The sequence below is a fragment of the Nannospalax galili genome, unplaced genomic scaffold (genome assembly GCF_000622305.1).
Source record: "Nannospalax galili isolate Female #2095 unplaced genomic scaffold, S.galili_v1.0 scaffold485, whole genome shotgun sequence".
NCBI lineage: Eukaryota > Metazoa > Chordata > Mammalia > Rodentia > Spalacidae > Nannospalax > Nannospalax galili.
The window spans coordinates 423,095-445,669 of NW_008354534.1; the positions used below are offsets into that span (position 1 = coordinate 423,095).

Genomic DNA, 22,575 nt, shown 5'->3' on the forward strand with positions numbered 1-22,575 from the left:
AGGGTTTTTTTTTGAAGCAGGGTCTCCCTGTAGCCCCAGCTGTCCTGGAACTCACTATGTAGACCAGGCTGGCCTTGAACCTGCCTCTGCCTCCCAAGTGCTGGAATCAAATGTGTAATTCTTATGTTCCCTTCAGGTTTGATGTTTCCCATGGTTCTGTGCTGTATGCACCTCTGCTTTAAGAAAAAAAAAAAAAAGCTACTATGTATATTTAGAATAAGGCTCCATGGTTGTAGTGAACAGCCCTACTGGGGCATGGATTAGGACCACAAAGGACCTAGGCCCAAAAGGCTTGGAGCACAGTGATGTTTTTACAACCCCCTCATATTTTTTTTTTGGTCTTTTTGAAACAGGGTCTCCCTGTAGCCCCAGCTGGCCTGGAACTCACTATGTAGACCAGGCTGGCCTTGAACCCACAGAGACCCGCCTGCCTCTGCCTCCTGAGTGCTAGGATTAAAGCCGTGTGCCACCATGCCCGGCTCCCCCGCCCATATTTTTTATTTTGTTTTTGTTTTAGCACTACTGAGGTTTGGACCCAGGGTCGTCCTTTCCCCTCTCCCCGCACCTGATAGGCAAGCACTCTACCACTGAGCTATACCTTCATCGGTATTAGGTACTTTTCTTATTGCTGTGAACACATACCTGACAAGAACCAACTTAACAGAGACAGGATTTATTTTGGCTCAAAGTTTGAGGGTTCAGTCCATCATGGTACAGAAGGCAGGGGTGTAGGACAGCTGGTCACATTGCATCTGCAGTCAGAAAGTTGAGAGGGGTGAATGCTGCTGCTCAGCCCCCCTTCTCTGTCGTTCCTTCTGATTCAGTCCAGGACCCCGGGGCTACCAGCACATGAGATGGTGCTGCCCAGATTTAGAGCTGCCCACCTTCAGCCTCCTCCCCTAACTCTTCTGAAAATGTCCTCATAGACATGTCCAGGGTGTGCCTCCAAGGTGATTCTGAATCTAGTCAAGGAGATAATGAAGATTAGTCATAATACCAGCCCTTTTTAGTTTAGGTTGTTTGTTTGTTTGTTCAAATGGCCTTGAACTCAAAATCTTCCTGCCTCTGCCTTATCAGTAGCAGGGATTACAGGCATGGGCCTCCTGTGTCAGAATGACTTATATATCTATTTATGGTAGGCCTGGAAATCACTGTATAAACTAGCCTGGCCTCAAAGTTGTAGCAATCTTTCCAATTCTTCTGCTTCCTAAATTCTGAGATTGCAGGTGTGTGCCAACAAACCAGATTGGAATGACCCTGGAGGACAGCTGTTGGAAATAGGTGAGCCACATCTCTAGGGGGAATGACGGTGGCTTATTGGTAGAGACTGGAGACTGGAAGGAAAGGGAATGGGCTGGAGGAAGATTGGGGGTGGGGTGAGGGCATGAAGGGTTAGGGGTGAGAGTATGGAAGTGGAAGGAATCTGAGATGTCAGTAGCCACAGTCCCAGGCCCCAGGCTCAGTCCTTAGCAATCTCATGTGCTTTCTGTCCCCCTCCCATAGCCACAACATAGGGCAATTTACCCTTAACATGGGCGGGGTGCGGAGGGGAGAATAACAGTATCTATCTCTTGCAGGGTATTTGGGAACAGTGAATGAACTGGTATTGGGATAAGTCAGGAGTGCCTGGAATGTAGAGCATGGCTGCCAGGCCAGATACCTCCTAGTGAGGATGGCAGGAAACTGGCCCACTCCATTCTAGATACACTATCCCTTACCCAACAATCCCCAGGCAAAACTATTAGGCCTCTAATCCTTTAATCCTAACTGGGTCTCTTGTAGATCATGTGACTGGAGGACAGGACAAAGGCCATGTAGCCTTAGAAGCCCCCTCTCCCCCCCCCCGACTGCCTGCCTGCCAAAAACCCAACCCCACCTCTTTGCCTGCGAGACTTTCCTATATAAACCTCTGCTTCCACCATAATAAACGAGCTGTCCACTGACACAGTCTCCCGGGGTGTTTTCTTCCTGTCGTAATCAGCACTGCTCTCTCTCCTCATCAATCTCTCTCCTCGCCCCAACCTTCTGCGATGGGGACCAGTGCACAACGGTCTCCCGGTGGCAGTGGAGTTTGGGCCAAGGGGAGGCCAACAAATTGGGACATAAGAGAAGCACACCAGGCACTACTCACTGTTAGTGCCCCTCCCCTTTCTGCACTCTGCCACCACCATAACCATATTAGCACATTTCTAGTGCTTTCCATGATCTTGGTTTGTCACTAGCCATCTCTCTTGTTGTTTTTAGGCAGGGTCTCCTAGTTCTCCTGGTGTTCCCCAGGCTGCCCTGGAACTCCCCAGTTCATTGGATCTTCCTGCCTCAGCCTCTCCAGTAGTGGGGCTACTGCAGACCCGTTCCACTTCACCCAGCTCTCAACAGCCCAGTCTGGAACACTTCAGCATTTTGTCCCCCAAAGGCTAAGGGTCTTCAGACACCTTGTCCTGGTCAGCTTTAAAGCTGTCAGCTTGACACGGCCTGCAGTCACCTGAGAAGGGAGCATTGATTGAAGGACTTCCTAGATCAGATTGACCTGTGGGCACATCTGTAGGAAATTGTCTTGATTATTTATTGATGTAGGAGTGCTTAGCCTACTGTGGGCAGTACCATTCCCTGAAGTGTTCCTGGGCTGTATAAGAAAGCTAACTAGGGGCTGGAAAGATGGCTCAGGGGTTAAGAACACTGGCTGTTCTTGCAGAAGACCTGGGTTGGAATCCCAGCACCCACATGACAGCTAACAACTGTCCGTAACTCCAGTTCCAGGGGATCTGACGGCCTCTTCTGTCCTCTGTGGGCATTTCACAACATGGGTGCACTTACCTACATTCAGGCAATACACTCACACACATAAAATAAAAATAGTAAATAAAATATTAAAAAAGTTTAAAAAAAAAAAAGAAAGCTAACTAAGGGGTTGGAGAGATGGCTCAGTGGTTAAGAGCACTGGCTGCTCTTACAGAGGACCTGTGTTCAAAACCCAGTACCCACATGGTGGCTAACAACCATCCACAACTCCAGTTCCAGGGGAATTTGACTCTCGCTTTTGACCTGTGTGGGCATTGGGTTAGTGAGCAAGTCAGCAAGCAGTGTTCCTCCATGATTTCTGCAAGTTCCTACTTGGAGTTTATGTCCTTACCTCCTTCAGGGAGAGACTATAACCTGTAAACTAAAATAAATGCTTTCATCTAAGGTGATTGGTCATAGCAACAGTATGTGATGAGACCACACCTGTTACCAGCTGATCCTGGATGACTCTTCCATCCTCCTCTTCCTGTCTTCACCTGCTCAATCACCACTCTTTTTTACTAGCCACATCCTTCAGGGACCTTCTCCTGACCCTAATGGAGATGAGCTCCACCTTTCCCAATTTCTCCAACTCCTTAGGTACTTCTTATTTTATTATTTTTATTTTAAAAAATTTATGTGTATGAGTGTTTTGTCTACGTCTAAGTGCACCTGTGTCATGCAATGTCCGTGAAGGCCACAAGAGGTTTGAAACTGAAGTTATAGACGGTTGTTAGCCACTATCTGGGTGTTAGAAACTGAACCTGGGTTCTCTGCAAGAGTAACCGGTGCTCTTGATGGCGGAGCCACCTCTCGAGCTACTCCTCAGGCCCTTCTTGAGCCTCCATCCACTCCCTGGGATTCCTTGCTTTCACTGGTTTGTCTTACTCCCCTTTCCATAGCATCAGCAGAACACAGTGGAGCACCCAAATTTCATCACAATGTTGTCCTAGCTTTTGGCATTGTGCCCAACCCACCACAGGTTCTGTTTGTGCTGGTACAGCGAATAAACAGACCCTCAAATGTACAACAGCATGTTGACCCATCTAATCTTCCACAAAGGCAGAAACAGGTCAGAAGGTCACTCTGGCCTAAGGACAATACCCCCTTCCCAGAAGCAGCTCTGGGAGACAAAGTCCAGGATAAACAAACAGAGATATGTGAGGCCCCCTTGTCTCACCAGGGTTATGGCCCACCCCAGGTCACAGAGTGGCCTAACCAAAAGACCACGTCTGTCCATTGTGCTGTGGCTTGTTGGGGACAGGTAGGGTTCGAGCATAAAAATCAAGCAATCTGATAGATGAGAGGGGTCTCTCTGGCCTCTTCCCTCTGGGTCCAACAACTCTGCCTCTCCATCTTCCTCACATCTCAGAGGGCATTTCTATCACCACATGAAGGACTTTGGAGTCTCAGACCTGGGTTCGAATCTTTATCCTTGTCACTAGCTGTGGAACCACAGAGTCCCAGTATCATGTGGATAGAAGTTAGACAATAAAGGATAACAACATAAGGCCTTGATCATGAAAAGATGATTCTCATCTGTATCTCCCCAGGTGAGAGCACTCTGGCCAAGTGGGAGCACAATAAAGCCAACTCCTGTCCTTCTTTCCAAGTCTGGGAAGAAGGTCCAGAGAAAGGGTGCAACAGGCCTGAAGTTGGGCCACCACTGTGCCTGTCCCAAGCTTCCAGGACAGAAGTATCGCCAGGGTTGGCACCATTAAAACCATAAGTGAGATTAGGCTCCACAGCACTTTCTGTGATACCACATCTGACTCTGTGGCCAAAGCATGACTGAATAGTTTGTTTATGGTTAAAGGATTTTGGAAGAAAAACCAAATGAAGTTTAGAAATTCCACTTTTACCTGTGGCAACTTGCCACATGTCATTGTATGACTGCCTCGTGCCAGAGCCAGGACAAAATGAACCACAGGATTGTCACAATTCTCTGCTCAGTACATATCTATAAATGAGAGCAGTCTGAAATCTGGCTGGGACTCTGCACAGCCCTGAGCTGCCCCTCCACAAGAAGAAAACTCTCATTGCCATTTATTTAATTTGTTGAGAGTCTCACTGTGTATCTCTGACTGGCCTAGAACTGGCTGTGTAGACCTGGCTGACCTTGAACTCATAGAGCTCCTCCTGCTTCTACTTCCCAAGTGCTGGGACTACAATCATGGTCTTTTTGAGACAGGGTCTCCCTGTAGCCCTCGCTGGCCTGAAGCTTGCTATGTAGACCAGACTGGCCTTGAATTCAAAGATCTGCCTGTCTCTGCCTCTCGAGTGCTGTAATCAAAGGCTTCATTGCCAATTTTTAAAGATTTATTTTTATTTTTATTTACATGTATTTGTGTGTCTGTGCTACATGTGTGTGAGTATTCACAGAAGCCAGAAGACGGTGTTTGATTCCCTGGAGCTGGAGTTACAGATAGTTGTGAGTCATCTGACCTGGATGCTGGCAAGCAAAGCAGGGTTCTCTGGGAGAACAGAAAACACTCTTTAACTGCTGAGCTATCTCTCCAGCCTTTTTTTTTTTTTTTTTTTAAAGTTCTCAAGTAGGCTGGCCTCAAAATCCCTATGTAGCTGAAGCTGGCTTTGAACTCCTGATCCTCCCTAGTGCTAGGATTATATGTGGGCACCACCACCCTCAATTTCCATAAAGTTTATACTATATTATATCATATTATGCTATACTATATTATATTATACTATATTACTCATTTATTTGTGTGTTCATGTGTCTGCATGCCACACACATGGTGGTCAAAGGACAACTTGCTAAAGTCAATTTTCTCCTTCCACCATGTGGGTCCCAGGGATCAAACTCAGGTTGTCAGGTTTGGTGGCAACTGACTTTACCTGCTGAGCCATCTCGATGGTCCTGCCATTAAAATATATACATAAATATATGTATATATTTTATTTTATGTATAGGAGTGTTTTGCCTGCATGTATATACCACATGTGTGCAGTGCCTGTGAAGGCCAGAAGAAGGTATTGGATCCCCTGGAACTGGAATTATAGATGGTTGTTAGCCATCATGTGGGTGCTGGGAAAAAAACCTGAGTTCTCTGCAAGAGCAATTAATGCTCTTAACTGCTGGGCTGTCTCTCTGCCATTTAAAAAACAAACAAAAAACCCTTCATTTAACATGTTTCATTCTCTTTGTTTTATTTTTTATTTGTTTTTGTTGCACTAAACCCAGGGCCTTGCACATGCTAAGCAAGCCATCTACCACCAAGCTACAGACCCAGCTCCTTGCCAAGTTTTGGTTCCCTAAAATCATGCTGTTTGACCTCACTGTGTCTAATGTTTAATCTGTGTTTATCCAGCACAGCATTGCTTAATGGTCTGGGGAAACTGGCAGGGTAGCGAGAGCCAGGAGACCATGGACGGTGCCATGGGGCTTCAGGCGCTGCTGTGCATGTACCTGGTATCCCTTCTCACCCTGCAGGCCATGCCCGCTTTGGGCTTGGCCACAGGCAGGCCCAAAGGCAGCGAGGTATGTGACTAAGTCCTTAGGCATAAGAGCCCACCTCAGGGACCTGGGTCATCCCCACCCACCCAGTCTCCTCTGCCTGGTGGAGTAACTTCCCAGCAGCAGGAGGTGAGGTTGTGGGGCAGAGAACACAGGCCCTACTCCCACCCCTTAACTGGTGGGCCACCACCCCTGAGAATTCCCGCTCACACTTGGCCTGGGTTTTGTTTTGCAGAAGCGACAGGCTGTGGACACAGTGAGTGAGATTCTTGGCAAAGGGGGTTCTATGATGGGGTCCCTATTACAGGTTTGCTTTCCCCCACACTCTGGGAGTGTACCTGTCAGTGTAATAGGCAGGGGACTTCCATCTCCTGAAATAAGACATTGTTTGCACCTGACTGCATGTCTTGGGTAGAGAGAAGGCATCTTCCTGAGAGGTCAGGTCTGTTCTGGCATCTGGGCATCTTGCTTTCAGAGGGGGCAGGACCCCTAGGGTGACAAGGAGGTCTTTGCTGGCTCAGAGACCCCTATCCAGGCCACAGCTCCCTTTCTCATCTCTTTTTTTTTTTTTTTTTTTTTTTTTTTTTTTTTTTGGTCTTTTCGAGACAGGGTCTCCCTGTAGCCCCAGCTGACCTGAAACTTGCTATGTAGACCAGGCTGGCCTCGAACTCACAGAGATCTGCCTGCCTCTCCCTCCCAAGTGCTGGGATTAAAGGCATGCGCCATCACGCCCAGCCCTTTCTTATCTTTTACTTCAGACAGTTAATGGCGTGTTCATCCGGAGTTTGAAAGTCAACTGTAAAGTCACTTCTCGCTTTGCCCACTATGTCATCACCAGTCAAGTGGTCAATACTGCTGACAAAGCCAGGGAAGTGGCCTTCGATGTGGAAATTCCCAAGACAGCCTTCATCAGTGACTTCGCCATGTACGTGCCCTGCCTGACTCCCACACTCCATTCCAAATGTGTGCATTTACCTGTCCAGCCTGAGGCTAGAGCAGTCAGACAGTACAGCCCTCACTTCTGAAAGGGCCATGGCCAGTCTCAATTTGGAGGGGTAGGATGAAAGAGGCCCATTAGAGCTCTTCTCAGCTCCTATCTAGACAAACGACTAGGGCTACTGATGGCTTGTTTTCCGCTTAGGGCCCAAGGAATGAAGCTAGCATCTGACCCGACCTATGGCCATGGCTACTTCTTGTGGGCCCCCTAAATAGTAGACAGTAGAGACTCTTCTACAAGGAGACATATGGACAGGGTCTTCTTAGACTCAGCATGACTCCAGTACAAAGGACAGCCAGGGTGATTAAGATGGGGCACTGCCACTGAGGGACTTCTTCCATTCCTGTAGTACGGCTGATGGGAATGCATTCATCGGAGACATAAAGGACAAAGTCAGTGCATGGAAGCAGTACCGGAAAGCAGCCATCTCAGGGGAGAATGCTGGCCTTGTCAGGTAAGTTCCAGACCCTGCCTGTCAAGCCTTCAGGACTGTCCTCTCTCCCCAGCCACGACTCAGCCAAGGGCTACAAGGTATTCTTGGGTGGGGAACAGCTCTAAGAGGATGGAGGACTGAGAAAACCACCCACAAGCCCAAATGCCAGCACAGGTACATGGGACAAGGCTGGGGTACACTTGGTCTTTCCAAGATTTGCCTTGTGGAGAAGTGGGGTGTCATCCTTGAGCTCTGACCTTGACCAGCCAATTGAGACAAGGGCCAGTGGCAAGGAAATCTGGCAGTAGTATGAAAATAAAACGGTTCCGAAGGCCATGTGTCAGTGACAAGGATGCGCATCACCCTTCACTTGCCTGTTGATATCTCTGGTGGCCAGAGCCTCAGGCAGAAATATGGAGCAGTTCACCATCCACATCACTGTTGGACCCCGGAGCAAGGCCACATTTCAGCTAACATATGAGGAGGTGCTGAAGCGGAGACTTACACAATATGACATTGTCATCAAAGTCAAGCCCAAGCAACTGGTGCATCATTTTGAGGTAGCTCATAGGTCCCAGGGCATGGGTCTGCCTCCCTCCCTCTCCCTGTAGCTCCAAGAACATGGATCACCACATGTCACCCCAGGCCTGAGAATACAAGGAAGGAGACTGAGTCCTCAGAGCAGGCTCCTGTGAGCTCCTCTTGGGCAGGAAGCTCCCTGAACCTTCCAGCTCCTTTCTCATCCATGAACCCTCAGTTTGCTCATCTGCAAAGTGAGGGGGTTCCTGCATTTCCCAGGACTACCATGAGATTATGAGAGATACTGAAGGTGCAGGTCATGTGTAAACTGCAAAGTACTGGGCAGCTCGAGGGGCTGAGTTGAGGGGTTCAGGCATTCACTTCTTTCAATTAGTATTTCTGGATGGCTTATGATGAGCCAGGTCCTGTGCTAAGGGCTGGGAAGTGATATATACAGTAGGAAAGTAGGTCACACACTGGCCCTTGCCTGAGACTTGGTACTAGCCCAAATGGGCCTGGGCACAGAATTGGCTTCCATGGTGCAGATCGATGTGGACATCTTTGAGCCCCAGGGGATCAGCAAGCTGGATGCCCAGGCCTCCTTCCTCACCAAGGAACTGGCAGCTCAAACCATCAAGAAGTCTTTCTCAGGAAAAAAGGTATGTGTGGTAGCAGGGAGTGAGAATGGACCCTTAGAGACTTCTCAGCTCAGCCCACCCTTTATGCAATATCCAGGCTGAGCCCAGGACCAGTCAGGGTTGCAAGGCTGCTCACAGGGTGAGAACATTAGTCAGATTTTTCATCACTGGGACAAATATCTGACATAAACAGTTTCAGGGAGGAAGGATTTCTTCTGGTTCATGGTTTCAGAGACCTCAGTCCATGGTCAGCCACTTCCATTGTTTCTGGTACATGCTGAGGCAGGACATCATGGAGGAATAGAGCTGCTCACCTCACAGCAACCAGGAGGCAAAGAGATAAACATTGACAGACAAATAGACCGGAAAGGGTCAGGACAAGATACCCTTCAAGTGCACCCCTCTACTGATCTTCTTCCAACCCAGCTTCACATTCCTCAATTCCACCACTTCCCAGAGACTACTCAGTTCAGGGTTTTGTTCTGTTTTATTGAGACAGGGTCTCATCATGTAGCCCAGGCTGTCCTCAGAACACTCTGGCATCAGGGACCAAGCCTTCAATACATGAAGCCTTTCAGGGGGACACTTTATACCCAAACCATAACAGTGAGAGAGGCAGATGCCATCTGGTTAGAGTCCCAAGAGGGCTCCACTCTCCTGCTTCTCAGGACACTTTAGCAAAGCCTGCATCCTGAGGAAGGAGAGGATTAGTCTCACCTCACTGGCTGTGAGGTCCACAGTGACTTGATAGCTTGTCTCAGTTTCCTCTTTGTCTGCATCCCACCCATGGGACATATTCAGGCACATACTCCAACCCCAGATGCTACAAGGCTAGGAATCCCAGCTTTGGTTTTCTTGGAAACACAGTAATTTTAGAAAGGTCTGTGGCCTACCCAAGGACTTGCCACTTGTCACCTAGGAATCCCAGAAGCCCTCTTCTTGACCTGTCTTGGGTCCTGGATGTATGTAAGTGCACCCATGTCATGCAATGCCTGAGGAGGCCAGAAAAGGGTATTGGATCCCCTGGAACTAAAGTTACAGACAGTTGTTAGCCGCCATGTGTGTGCTGGAAATCAAACCCAGGTCCTCTGCATGAGTGGTCAGTGCTCTTAACTGCTGAGCCATCTTTCCAGCCCCCTATTTATTTGGTTTTTGAGACAGGGTCTCACTATGTAGCCCTAGCTAGCCTGGAACTCGCTATGTATGTAGACCAGACTGACCTTGAACTTACAGAGATCTGCCTGCCTCTGCCTCCCGAGTTCTGAGATTAAAGGTGTGTGGCACCACATCTGGCTTTATTTTTATTCTTATTGTTTAAATTTTCATTTTTTATTATTATGTGTGCATATATATGCCACAGCATGCATGTAGGGGTCAGAGTACAACTTTGTGGAGTCAGCTCTCTCAGTTACGTGGGTTCCAGGGATCAAACACAAGTTGTCAAGCTTTTGAAGCAAGTACTTTACCTGCTGAGCCATTATACCAGCCCAGGACACCTCAGAATGTTAGCCAACCCTCTTGTTTCTTGGGGGTGGGCAGGCCCTCTCTCTTCCTTTGAAGAAAATGTAGAAATTCCAGAAATACAGAAAATGGTGAATAAAAGCCATCCATAGCTTCTGTTCCTGCCAACAGCACCCAGACCAGGCCCAGCTTCTTTCTGACTCTTTCTTCTGGTCTCTGCTTTTTCCCAACCCAAGTGAGTAAGGTGGTTTGTTTGTTTGCTTTCTCATGCACAGTATTGTGGGTTTTTATTCTTTTTTAGACAGGATCTCTTACTGTGTCACCATGTAGTGCAGGCTGGTCTTGAGCTGGAAATCCTGTCTCTTCCTCTTGAGGGCTGACATCACAGGCATGTGCCACCATGCCAGCTTGTAGACTTGCCTTTTTACCTCACAGTCCGAGTTGGCTAATATCTTTCCCACTGTTGTACCACTATTATTATTTTTTTTTCTTTTTGAGACAGGGTCTCCTTGTAGCGCCAGCTGTCCTGGAACTCACTATGTGGACCAGGCTGGCCTCAAACTCACAAAGATCCGCCTACCTCTGCCTCCCAAGTGCTGGGATTAAAGGCATGTGTCACCACGCCTGGCCATTTTTGTTGGTTTTTATGCTCTAAATGGTGGTGCTTACTGTAGAAATCCCAGTGATTCAGAAGCAACAGACTAGGTCTTCTATCCTATCACAGATAAGTGTGTACACTCAGAAGCTAGGTGCATGACCCCTGGACTCATGCCTGTATCCAGGCAAACACATTCATGCACACGCACATGTGCATGCACGTGCGCACGCGCGCACACACACACACACACATGCAAACATGTACACCCAAACCGTTTTTTAGACTTATTTTTTTAATTTTTTAATTTAATTTAATTTAATTTTTTTTGGTCTTTTTGAGACAGGGTCTCCCTATAGCACCAGCTGTCCTGGAACTCACTATGTAAACCAGGCTGGCCTTGAACTCACAGATATCTGCCTGCCTCTGCCTCCCGAGTGCTGGGATTAAAGGCATGCGCCACCACGCCCAGCTATTTATTTTTATTTATGTGTGTGTGTGTGTGTGTGTGTGTGTGTGTGCACTTGAGTGCAAGTTCTCACAGAGGTCAGAAGAGGGCGTTGGACTCCCTAGAGCTGGAGTCACGGGCAGTTATAAGGGGCCCAATATGGGTGCTGGGAGCCAAACCTGGCTCCTCTAAAAGAACAGCAAGGGCTTTTAACGTCTGGGCCATCCCTCCAGCCCAAAGACATTGTTTTTTTGGTGTTGGGGATTGAATTTCATACGTGTCAGGCAAGTGCTCTACCACTGTATTGCTTCCCAGCCCCACACAAACCTTTTTAGCACCTTGCAGACATTCTGTGTGCAGCTGCACAGTCCTCTGATGCCTCATACCCTCCTGGTTCCAGGGTCATGTGCTCTTCCGCCCCACCGTGGGCCAGCAGCAGTCCTGCCCCATGTGCTCTACATCCTTGATGAATGGGGACTTCAAGGTGACCTATGATGTCAATCGAGACAAGCTCTGTGACCTCCTGGTAAGCCTATAGCTCAAGGCCCAAGTCTTGGAGGGCGAGGAAAGGATGCTTGGGAGAGATGCCCTTCAGGCTGTCTTCTGTTCCAGGTGGCCAACAATTACTTTGCTCACTTCTTTGCCCCCCAAAACCTGACGAACATGAGCAAGAACCTGGTTTTTGTGATTGACATCAGTGGCTCCATGGAAGGCCAGAAAGTGAAGCAGGTAAACTGCAGCTTTGAGCAGGTCACCTAGCAGAAGCTTCTTCAGCTGCATCACTCCTTCCATGCAGGTTTGGCTGCCAGAGCAGTTTGGGACATGTGCTGCTGGGCAGAGACAGGGAGATAGAACCAGAAGTCCCTGCTCTGGAATCAGCCGGTTTCCTCAAGTGCAACTGTAGGCAAGCGTGGTTTTTTCTCCTCAGTGTTGAAACTGAGGATAACAGTGCCCTTGGGGTCATGGAGTTTCCTGATTGAGACGTGCTCAGGAGAGGAAAGCCTATGTGCTACAGGTGCTGGGAATGATCGTGGTCTATGGGCTTGCACCTTGCAGCAGGGCCCCATAGAAGACATGAAGCCACGGCTGCACAAGCCATGCTGGAGAAAAACAGCTCCCCGGAGATGTCTCTTTATTGATCCTGCTCCACCCAAACCCCTGGTCATTTCTTCTCCCTGTATTGGGTCCTTGTGCCTTCTCTATGCCCCTCATGCACCCCAGGTCCCAGCCCTACTCCCTCGGGGCTACTTGGCTGTCACTCCTGCTTGTTCCGCACTATGGATCTCTGCAGTGGGTATCTGGGTTGATGGAAGGAGCTATTCCTACAACCATCCTCTGATTCCTGTCCTTGCAGACCAAGGAGGCACTCCTTAAGATCCTGGGGGACATGAGGCCTGAGGACTACTTTGACCTGGTTCTCTTTGGGTCCAAAGTGCAATCATGGAAAGGCTCACTGGTACCAGCATCCCAGGCCAATCTGCAAGCGGCCCAAGACTTTGTGCAGCGCTTCTCCCTGGCTGGAGGTAAGGGAAGGGATCTCAGGCCACCTTGGCATCACCTCTGTTTCTTTGGAATATGGGTGTACACGAGTCTGATTTTTCTCCTTTACAGCCACAAACCTGAATGGGGGGTTGCTCCGAGGAATTGAGATCTTGAACAAAGCTCAGGAAAGCCACCCAGAACTCAACACCTTTGCTTCAGTTCTCATCATGTTGACAGATGGCGAGCCCACTGAGGGTGAGCGCCTCAAGGGCTGCCATGGGAGGTGGTGATCTTCTTGCAACCAGAGGTGACTAAACTGGAAACTCATCTGTTGGATAGCCCTCTGGGGCAGAAAGGCTCAGAGTAAAGTAAAAGCAAGTGCTGGGCTAAAAACAGTTTAGTCCATAACGTCTGTGGGAGCTTCAAGGTGTACCTCTGTCTTGTGAGTTAGGAACAGTGGGTGTTTCTGTATGACACTGGGCTGCTCAGGGTCCCAAAGGATGGGCAGGATTTATAGCCTGAGTTTAATAAGCTATTTATTCAGTACCTACTTTGTGGCAAGCCCAGGACAGAGAGCTGAGAATGTGATGTGTCTCTACTTTCAAGCAGACCCAGGAGTAGAATCTCTACCAAGGACCATGAAAGAACAGGGCACCACAGGGTTGTGAAACCCCTGACAAGGGGCACCTGGCCCAGGTGAGGTCTGGGAAGGCCTCCTGGAAGGGAGGAGTCCTGAGTTCAGACTGAAAGGCAGATGAGGCCAGAAGCGATCTTGGCAGGACCCGGGGATGAGGAAATGTACAGAATGGGGCAAAATGAGAGTAGAAAGACCGGCAGGGCCTCCCAGGCATGACAAGGATTTTGAGCAGAATCAGAGCTGCCTGTGATCGGTCCATATGGTTAGGCAGGGCCCTTGAGGAGCTGTTTCCAGCTGTTTCAGTTTCCAGGTGATGCCTCCAGATACCTATGGGAACTGGAGGTGATCTGGGGTGGAAGTCTTGCCTGCCAAGTGTTCCACAAACCCTTGAGCCAGTGTCTTAGCACTGCCTGGATGTGTGGCTGCAGGGGAGACGGACCGTTCCCAGATCCTCAAGAATGTACGCAACGCCATCGGGGGCAAGTTCCCACTCTACAACCTGGGGTTTGGCCATGACCTGGACTTTAACTTCCTGGAGGTTATGTCCATGGAGAACAACGGATGGGCCCAGAGAATTTATGAGGACCATGATGCCACCCAGCAGCTACAGGTCTCCCCCACACCTCCCACATACCATCAACAATGTGCCATGGGGCCTTGTGGCCATTTTCCTATCAGAGAAGATAAAGCTTGGATCTAGGGTTCAAATCGGCTGTATGACCTTGGGCCAGTTAATTAACCTCTCTGTGCCCAGATGCCACCTCTAAGGTGGAATACCAACACCCCACTTTGTGAATAGACTTTGTGTCAGGTGCCGGGGGTGCTCTGCTCTGAGGCCACATCTATCAATCCCTCCAGGGTTTCTACAACCAAGTAGCCAACCCCCTGCTGATGGATGTGGAGCTGCAGTATCCCCAGGATGCCGTCTTGGCCCTAACCCAGCACCGACATAAACAGTACTATGATGGCTCAGAGATTGTGGTGGCTGGACGCATTGCTGACCACAAACTGAGCACCTTCAAGGCTGATGTGCGGGCTCATGGGGTAAGTGGTAGGCTAAGGAGAGGGAAGAAACCAGACAGTACCTAAAGGCTCCAAACCCACTGTTCCCTGCCTTGGCCCACTCCCAAGGACTCTCTTTCCCCATAGTAGCATCCTCCCCACAGCCCTGCCACACATGCCCAGACCTGAGGACTGGTCAGGTTGGAATGGAACCAATGTGACTTTGGTTAGTTGTAATCTCTTAACTCAAACAGACCCCTCAGTACTCCTTCCATCATTGCCCCCAGGCATGAGAGAGCAAGAGGCCAGCTTTTGTCTCACTTGGTCTCATTTCCAAGACACTCCTCTATGTACCATGCCTGGTGCCACAGATCAATGAGTGTGAGTGCGGCACGTGTGTGGAGAGTTCCACGGATGAGAGGGCCTGGCTCACCCTCCAAAGCATGGACTCAACTGGCAGGGGGGAGGACTGGAGGAAGCATATTAATCTGGACCCTAGGCTTGCCCTGTTCAGCTTTCTAGGCCTCAGGTTCCTTTTCTGTGACACTAAGACAGCACTGCCCTTAAGTATATGTGTATGTTTTGGGGAAGGGGCTGTAAATGGAACAATCCATGTAGTACCAGACACAGGGTCTGGTGCAAAGAATACCTTGGGAATGGGCTCCGTTAACATAGTTGGTTTTTTAATCTGGACCCTAGGCTTGCCCTGTTCAGCTTTCTAGGCCTCAGGTTCCTTTTCTGTGACACTAAGACAGCACTGCCCTTAAGTATATGTGTATGTTTTGGGGAAGGGGCTGTAAATGGAACAATCCATGTAGTACCAGACACAGGGTCTGGTGCAAAGAATACCTTGGGAATGGGCTCCGTTAACATAGTTGGTTTTTATTTTTAAAAAATATTTTATTATTTTTTTTTATGTGTATTCATGTATTTACATACCTGCATGTATGTAAATGCACCCATGTTGTGCAATCCCTGCAGAGGACGGAAGAAGGTGTTGGGTCTCCTGGAACTGGAGTTGGGGATAGTTGTTAGTTGTCATGTGGCTGCTGGGATAGGAACCCAGGTCTGCGGCAAGAACAGCCAGTGCTCCTAACTGCTGAACCATCTCTCCAGCCCTGTTTTTGATCTTTTTTGAGACAGGGTCTCCCTGTAGCCCCAGCTGGCCTGAAACTCACTATGTAGGCCAGGCTGGCCAAGATCTGACTGCCTCTGCCTCCCAAGTGCTGGTCTTAAAGGCGTGTGCCACCATGCCCAGCCTGTTATTGTAGTTGAAAACTGAAGGCATACGCTCGTGCTGTAGCAAGTTAAACAGGGAGGCCTAGCTAAAACTCAGTGACCTTTCAGAGAAGGGATCACAGCCCACACAGCAGGTGTTTGTTGGCCCCCACCAGAGAGGATAACTCCATGAGGACAGGCCTGGGCCTCCCGTCCCACTGACCCTGGGCTTAGCCCAAACCTGGCTCACAGAGGGTGGTCAGCCAACATCTGTAGAATGAGCGCATGAATGAAGAGTGTGAGAACAAGCTCCAGGAAGGTGGTGATGCTGAGGCTAAAGCAGCAGGGACCAGATGAGGGGTTTGTCACAGCCTCGGGCACCAGCCAGGGCGTGCACTGTCACAGCACAGACTCTCTCCCCATCTCAACTCTTAGGACAGGCAGGAATTCAAGACAACCTGCCTAGTGAACGAGGAAGAGATGAAAAAACTGCTCCGAGAGCGTGGCCACATGCTGGAGAACCACGTGGAGCGCCTCTGGGCCTACCTCACCATCCAGGAGCTGCTGGCGAAGCGGTAGGAACCCCGCCCCCCCGCAGTTGCACTTGAGTGGACACTGTTCACCTCAAGGTTGCTCCTCATGGTGGACAGAGAGAAGGGTGCTTCTAGGCCTGCAGGTTGCAAGGGGGTCAGATGTGTGTGCTTTGCTCACGGTCCACAGTGTGAGTGTTCTGTGCAGATGGGGTCTCTGTGGACAGTGCAGCCCATTTGCTCCACCGAGCTGCCTCAGAGGAGGCTGCGGCTTGCTGTGGGGCTACTATATCTAGACACATTCAAGTAGTCCTCACCACCTGAGAGGGAGTTCCTTCATCATCCCTACTTAATGGGAGAAAAATCTAAGGCTCAGGGAGTTTCCACCACTTGCCATGATCTCACAGCAGGTAAATTTCCTGTGTATCTCTGAGGCATACCCCTCAGCCCTGCCAAATCTCCAGGTTTTTTCTATGGGATGTCTTGTAACTCTGGAGTCCTTGAAGTCACAGCCATTGAGTAGGGCACTGCAAGTGCTTGAGTGTTTACTGAATGAATGAAAGAGTGAACAACCAGGCGGAAGGCTGAGGGAAGGAACGCAAGCCTGTCATCACTTGTGCGGAGGGCTTGGAGCCAACATGTGTCTTGCACACAGGATGAAGGCGGAAGGCCAAGAGAAGGCCAACTTGTCATCCCAGGTCCTGAAGATGTCACTGGACTATCAGTTCGTGACACCAATGACTTCTATGACCATCAGAGGCCTGACAGATGAGGATGGGTTGGAGCCCATCATTGACAAGTCCCCAGATGGTATGAGAAGTAGGGTTCTGTGGTCAGAGAGGCTGTGTGCTCATATTCTCCTGGGGTTTAATTCTCTTCATTTTCCCTCCCTTCCAGATTCTCAGCCTTTGGGTGAGTCTCCAGTCCTGTTGGTTCCGGCACTAGGCTTCTGATGACTGGACAGGTGGCGCATGCTCTACCCCCAGGCACACAGCTCGCTGTACTTGTGACCCCCCTCCCCGACCCCACTCCCTCCTGGGCTTCTTCCTTCTGTCAATGAGCCCTTTACCCTTCACCACAAGCTTAGGGCTGCATCCTTCATGCTTCACGGGCCTTTGCCAGCCAGAACTGCTCCCAGCTCTCTGGCCCCTCTGCCCAGTGTGTGTCTGTGAGGAACACACTGAAGAGACCCCTCAACCTTAGCAAGGCAAAAGGTGTACTTGTGGACTGACCTGCATGTCCTGGAGGTGAGATGGGGTAGCAGAGTGACACTGTGCCTTCCTTGTCTTCTGCAGAGATGGTGGGACCCAGAAGGAGTAAGTGGCAGCAAGGGGACTCTCATCTCCACCACTCTCTAGACTCCTTACCCTGCTGGTTCTCTGAGCACTCAGTTCTGACCAACACCCTGCACTCCCTCACTAGAAATTCTTAGGACAATGCCCCCCTGCCAATCCAATGTGGCCCTGGCTTCCCTGACCTGGTGGGGAGCACCCTATCTCACAGGGCCAAAATTCTTTCCCCATATCCTGAGAGGCATTAAGGGCATGTGATGCTCTGGTGCCTTCACTCTCTATGACCTTGGGTCAGCCCGCCTGGGTGGGGAGTGCCAACGAGGAGGTCCACAGCTCTAGAGAGGCCTGGCTACCTCTCTCTTCAGTATGAATCACTCCCACCCACAGCGTTCGTGCTGTCGGCCACACAGCCTTCTCCTACAGCCAGCATCTCTGTCATCTCAAAGTTGCCAAACCAAGTGACAGGCGGTGAGTCCTGGGAGAATGTGAGGGATTCCTCTAATTGGCCCATCAGCCCAATTCCCAGTGTAACACATTCTGTACTATGTTCCCAGTGGACACTGACCCCCACTTCATCATCTACATACCCCAGAAAGAGGACAGCCTGTGCTTCAACATCAATGAGGAACCTGGTGTGATCTTGAGCCTGGTGCAGGATCCTGACACAGGTATGGTGAGTAATGTGCCCCTTGCCAGGTGGGGCAGAGTCAGTTTTTCCCCACCCTCCACATTCGGGTAGATACAGTACTAGACATGGCCTCCGCTGCCCACCGCCCTACATACTGTTCACTTGGCAGACTCCTTCTGCCTTCCTCTTACTCCATGTCCTTGACTGGAACTTACCTAAGGCCACCTGCATGAGTGTGTGATCCACACAGCACACAGGACCTATACCTTGAAGGGCCCCATACTTGGTCTGATGCCGTGATCTTGCTCTCTTGACATCCTTAAGCATTTTCAAACAAGGAGCCTCATTTCTGACTCATATAGGGCCCACACATCACATAGGTCCTGCCCCATCTTTCCCACAAACATGGCTGTGCAGAGTCTCCAAGCACCTCTCCGGTAGGCTATGGTAAGAAAGGCTTTCCTGACCCTTTCTTTCTCCCTCCCCATTCAGTCAGCCAACTGCATGTCTGTTGAGCACTGACTAGGGACTGGAATGTGGTGGGCACAGCAACGGTCCTGCTCTCACAGAACTTAGGGAAGGGAGAAAGCAATAGTGATCACTTTCTCAGATGTCAGTTTTGGAGCATGAGACTTGCCATGTTGGGACAGTGAGGGTGTGGAGGGCTATCAGGCCTCGCAAGTGCATTTCTAGCATCTGCTATGAGTCTGCCCCAATGTGAGAAGGAGCAGGCCCACTCCTGACCTCAGGAGGCCAGAGTCCAGAACGGAGTGCTAAGTATAGGACATTCAGTATGGCAGCATGAGCAGGAGGCAGGCAGGAAGGAAACAGGCAGTCTTGAGAGCACGACCAGTCCTGAAAGCAAGACCGTTCATGGCTGGTGGGGCATGCAGGAGGTCTCCTGGGATGAAAAAAGGCTCCATCCTAACCAGATGACCCCTCACTCCATTTGCAGGCTTCTCAGTGAATGGGCAGCTCATTGGCAACAAGGCCAACAGCCCTGGGCAGCATGAGGGCACATACTTCGGGAGACTGGGGATCTCAAATCCTGCATCAGACTTTCAGTTGGAAGTGACTCCTCAGAACATTAAGTTGAACCCCAGCTCAGGGGGGCCTGTGTTCTCCTGGAGGGACCAGGCTGTGCTGCGGCAGGATGGGTAACTAGGCCTGACTTGGGAGGGGAAGAAGGAGGCATGTGGCAGGGGTCAAGGCCCAAAGCTCTAATGCCAGATCTGCTGCCTGGGCCTTCAGAGCCTGTGTTCTTCAAACAGTGTGAGGAAATAATGTCCATGGGGCCTGTGCAGACAGCTAGACTCTGGACCACCCACACTGTCCATTTCCCACGGTTCCTGGGCATGTGCCTTGGGCTTGGAGTCTTGAATCCCACCTCCATCTCCATCAAGCAAAGCCAGTCCCAGGTCTAGCACAAAGGCTACTCCTTCCCTGAAGCCCTCACACTGGCTGGCTATGCTGAGTTCAAGTCTGGGCTTCCCTTTTGGCACCTGTCATGCCCGTTCCTTCCTTTATTCATTTATTCAACCAAATCTGCTGGGGCCTGGAGCTTGATTCTGGGCAGCAGAGCTACAGGAAGAGGTGAACTGAGTCCAGGTGGAAGGTGCAGGTGATGAGTTTGATTCACAGGACACAGACTTAGATATTAGAATGGCTGGAGTCTAAGTCCTGGCTCTGCTGATTACAAGCTATTGGCGCAGGGCCTGGTACATTCTAAAACATACAGCACACTGGTATATGGGAGGAAACAAATAGCACCCAGACCTCTAGGGGAGAAGGCCATGAGGGGATGCTTATCGCAGCTGGGTCCCAAAGGATGAAGGCAGCAGAAGAGAGGAGTGCAGGGAAATGCTTCTGTCCTGATGGCTACCTGGCCCTGCAGGGTGGTGGTGACCATCAACAAGAAGAGGAACCTGGTGGTGTCTGTGGACGGAGCAACTTTTGAGATTGTCCTACATCGAACATGGAAGGGGAGTGCCATCCACCAGGACTTTCTGGGCTTCTACATGCTTGATAGTCACCGGATGTCAACCCGGATGCAGGGGCTGCTGGGTACGGCTGGCCAGGCAGGCAGAGCTGTGGGCTGGGACACTGGTTCCAGTATGCTTTGGGTAACAGGATAAGCCAGCCTCCAACACAGCCTCCATGATGCAGCGATCCAGAGATGGGTTGTCCTAGTGAGGGTCTTGTCCTTCATAAACATTGTGATGAAATGCATAGTCAGACAAAAGCTAAGTGATCCTGGGAGCAAGTGGGAGAGAAGCCCAATTCATAGATAGAGAGGTCCGGAGAGCTCCAAGAGTAGCAGGTATTTGGTCTTCTGGCATCTTTCCTCTTTGGAACTGGCTAAAAAGACAAGAAGCAAGGCAGCCTGGAAATGCATCTGTGGAGACAGAAAAGGAATGAGGGTGACTTCTGATACCAAAACATCAGAAGTAATCAAGCCCTTGTGAAAACATCCAAGCAACTTGCTTGGCCTCCAGTGAACACTGGCCAAGGGCAGCCTCCACCCCCAACAGGGGTAGGTGCAGCCTCCACCCCCAACAGTAACCACTGCTCCCACATTACTCTCCAGGACAATTCTTCCACCCCTTTGATTTTGAAGTGTCTGACCTCCACCCAGGCTCTGACCCCACAAAGACAGATGCCACAATGGTGGTGAAGAACCGGCAGCTGACAGTCACCAGGTGAGTGGCTGCCATCCAGTCCTCCTGCCCTTGGCTGCTTTTTGTCCCCTCTCATTGGTTTGGCTCTTCCTCTATGTGTGGTGGGCAGAGTGAACTTCATGGTAGAGGCAGCCTTGCCATATCCAAAGGGGAACCCCAGCTGTCTTGTTTGTCTCCAGAGGCTTGCAAAAAGACTACAGCAAGGACCCCAGACATGGAGCTGAAGTGTCTTGCTGGTTTGTCCACAACAATGGAGCTGGACTGATTGACGGCATTCACACTGACTATATTGTTCCCAACATCTTCTGAGGCCTCCAGCTAACATGTCAGTCCTCCTCTGGAACCAGAGGAAGAAAAGGACAGCATCAAACTGGCTCTACCTCCCTGAGCATGTCGGGACCATGACCCCTGTGTCAAAACATCCTATGATTTCATTAAAGAAAGGCCATATCCAGTTCGGAGTTGGCTACTTTGTGGGAGAGAGGAAATGGGCATGGCCAAAGATCACAGTGGACCTAGGGATGGGCAAAGGTGGACTGAAAGTCCACCAACTCTACATTGCTCTCTGCATCTTGTTCTCTGAAACTGCCTGGCTCCATGGACTCTGGGTCCCCTGAGTAACCCCTTTATACAGTTGCCCCCATGGGCTCGGGCCCAGAGATGCTTTGGCGGCAAGGACTGTCACAATCGACCCAGAGCTTTCTATAGCCAGGCTGGCTGCAGTTAAAGAAACTGAGGTTAGATAACCTGTCAGAAGTCGCTCAAGTTATGAGTGGCAGAGCTAGTTCTCAAACACGTCCTATGTGACATCACCCATATCCCACATCTGTCCTGTGTGACTCTTCCAGTCAGCTAAGACATGGGTGGCCAAAGCCTGTTGGTTAATTTTGCATGAATACATGAAAGAACTATTTCCAGGTTGATTTGGAGTCTTGATGAAATTGTATAGGCATGAGAGACTCGGGGCCTCTATTTTAGCCTCATCCTTCTGTTGGGGTGGCAGCCTATGACAGCCAGGCTGGTATGTTCTGAAGGCAGAGACAACCTCTGTCCAAAGATGGGATTTCAGGGGTCTCCTCACACTGTTTAGAATTGCTCCGTTAGTGTTCCTTTCCCTGGCTTGGCCTTGGGCCCCAGTTAAAATGCAACATCACAGAACATAGGGCAATGGACCCACACCTTGGAGGAACTACTGACCCTTCACATGAAAGTGGATAGGCCTCTATCCACTCTGGTCCAGAGTTTCTGCCTTTTTCTCCTCTGGCTTCTATCCAGTTCCCACTACAAATAAAACTTGTGAGGATCCTGAAAGAACAAGGCTCAGTTTTGAATAATACTGATTAGTAACCTGTCTCATTACTGTGATAAAATACCTGAGAAAGTCATCTTAAGGAAGGAAGGGCGTGTTCTGGCTTACAGTTCAAGGAGATACAATCCATCATGGCAGGAAGGGCATGGTGGCTGGAGTAGGAGGCAGCTGGTCACACTGCATCCACAGTCAGGAAGCAGGGTGATGAATGCTTGTGCTTGGCTCACTTTTTCCTTTTTCTTTTTTTCTTTTTTTATTTATTATTTTTGTTTTATGTGTATGTATGTATTGCCTGCATGTAGGTAATTGCACCCATGTTGTGCAATGCCCTCAGAGGACAGAAGAGGCTGTTGGATCCCCTGGAACTAGAGTTATGGACAGTTGTTAGCTGCCATGTGAGTGCTGGGATTCGAACCCAGGTCTTCTGCAAGAACAGTCAGTGTTCTTAACTGCAG

General features: G+C 49.9%; 1 protein-coding gene across 3 annotated transcripts; it reads left to right on the plus strand.

Annotated features, from left to right (window-relative positions):
* Window positions 1-6,135: 6,135 nt before the first annotated feature.
* On the plus strand, window positions 6,136-21,268 carry Itih1 (inter-alpha-trypsin inhibitor heavy chain 1). 3 transcript variants are annotated; one of them, XM_008851811.2, is made up of 22 exons: window positions 6,136-6,277; window positions 6,489-6,509; window positions 7,012-7,178; window positions 7,600-7,704; window positions 8,081-8,243; window positions 8,748-8,861; window positions 11,745-11,870; window positions 11,957-12,073; window positions 12,699-12,867; window positions 12,956-13,081; window positions 13,892-14,073; window positions 14,322-14,507; window positions 16,119-16,258; window positions 16,869-17,023; window positions 17,111-17,125; window positions 17,509-17,529; window positions 17,893-17,973; window positions 18,060-18,173; window positions 19,089-19,290; window positions 20,028-20,197; window positions 20,721-20,832; window positions 20,991-21,268. In XM_008851811.2, the coding sequence occupies exons 1-22, from the start codon at window positions 6,164-6,166 to the stop codon at window positions 21,118-21,120; spliced, it is 2,730 nt and encodes a 909-aa protein (XP_008850033.1). In that variant the 5' UTR covers window positions 6,136-6,163; the 3' UTR covers window positions 21,121-21,268. The 3 variants fall into 3 exon arrangements, with proteins under 3 accessions (XP_008850033.1, XP_029411255.1, XP_029411256.1); XM_029555395.1 differs by lacking the exons at window positions 6,136-6,277; window positions 6,489-6,509; window positions 7,012-7,178 and adding an exon at window positions 7,223-7,308; XM_029555396.1 differs by lacking the exons at window positions 6,136-6,277; window positions 6,489-6,509; window positions 7,012-7,178; ... (1 more) ...; window positions 8,081-8,243; window positions 8,748-8,861 and having other exon boundaries at window positions 11,778-11,870; window positions 11,940-12,073.
* The last annotated feature ends 1,307 nt before the right edge of the window (window positions 21,269-22,575 follow it).

Bases quoted from the DNA above. Each gene is read 5' to 3' on its own strand.
- Itih1 (XM_008851811.2), top strand. From the start codon at position 6,164: ATGGACGGTGCCATGGGGCTTCAGGCGCTGCTGTGCATGTACCTGGTA. The intron at 7,179-7,599 runs GTACGTGCCCTG...CCATTCCTGTAG, and splicing joins TTCATCAGTGACTTCGCCAT to TACGGCTGATGGGAATGCAT. The intron at 19,291-20,027 runs GTAACTAGGCCT...CTGGCCCTGCAG, and splicing joins GCTGTGCTGCGGCAGGATGG to GGTGGTGGTGACCATCAACA.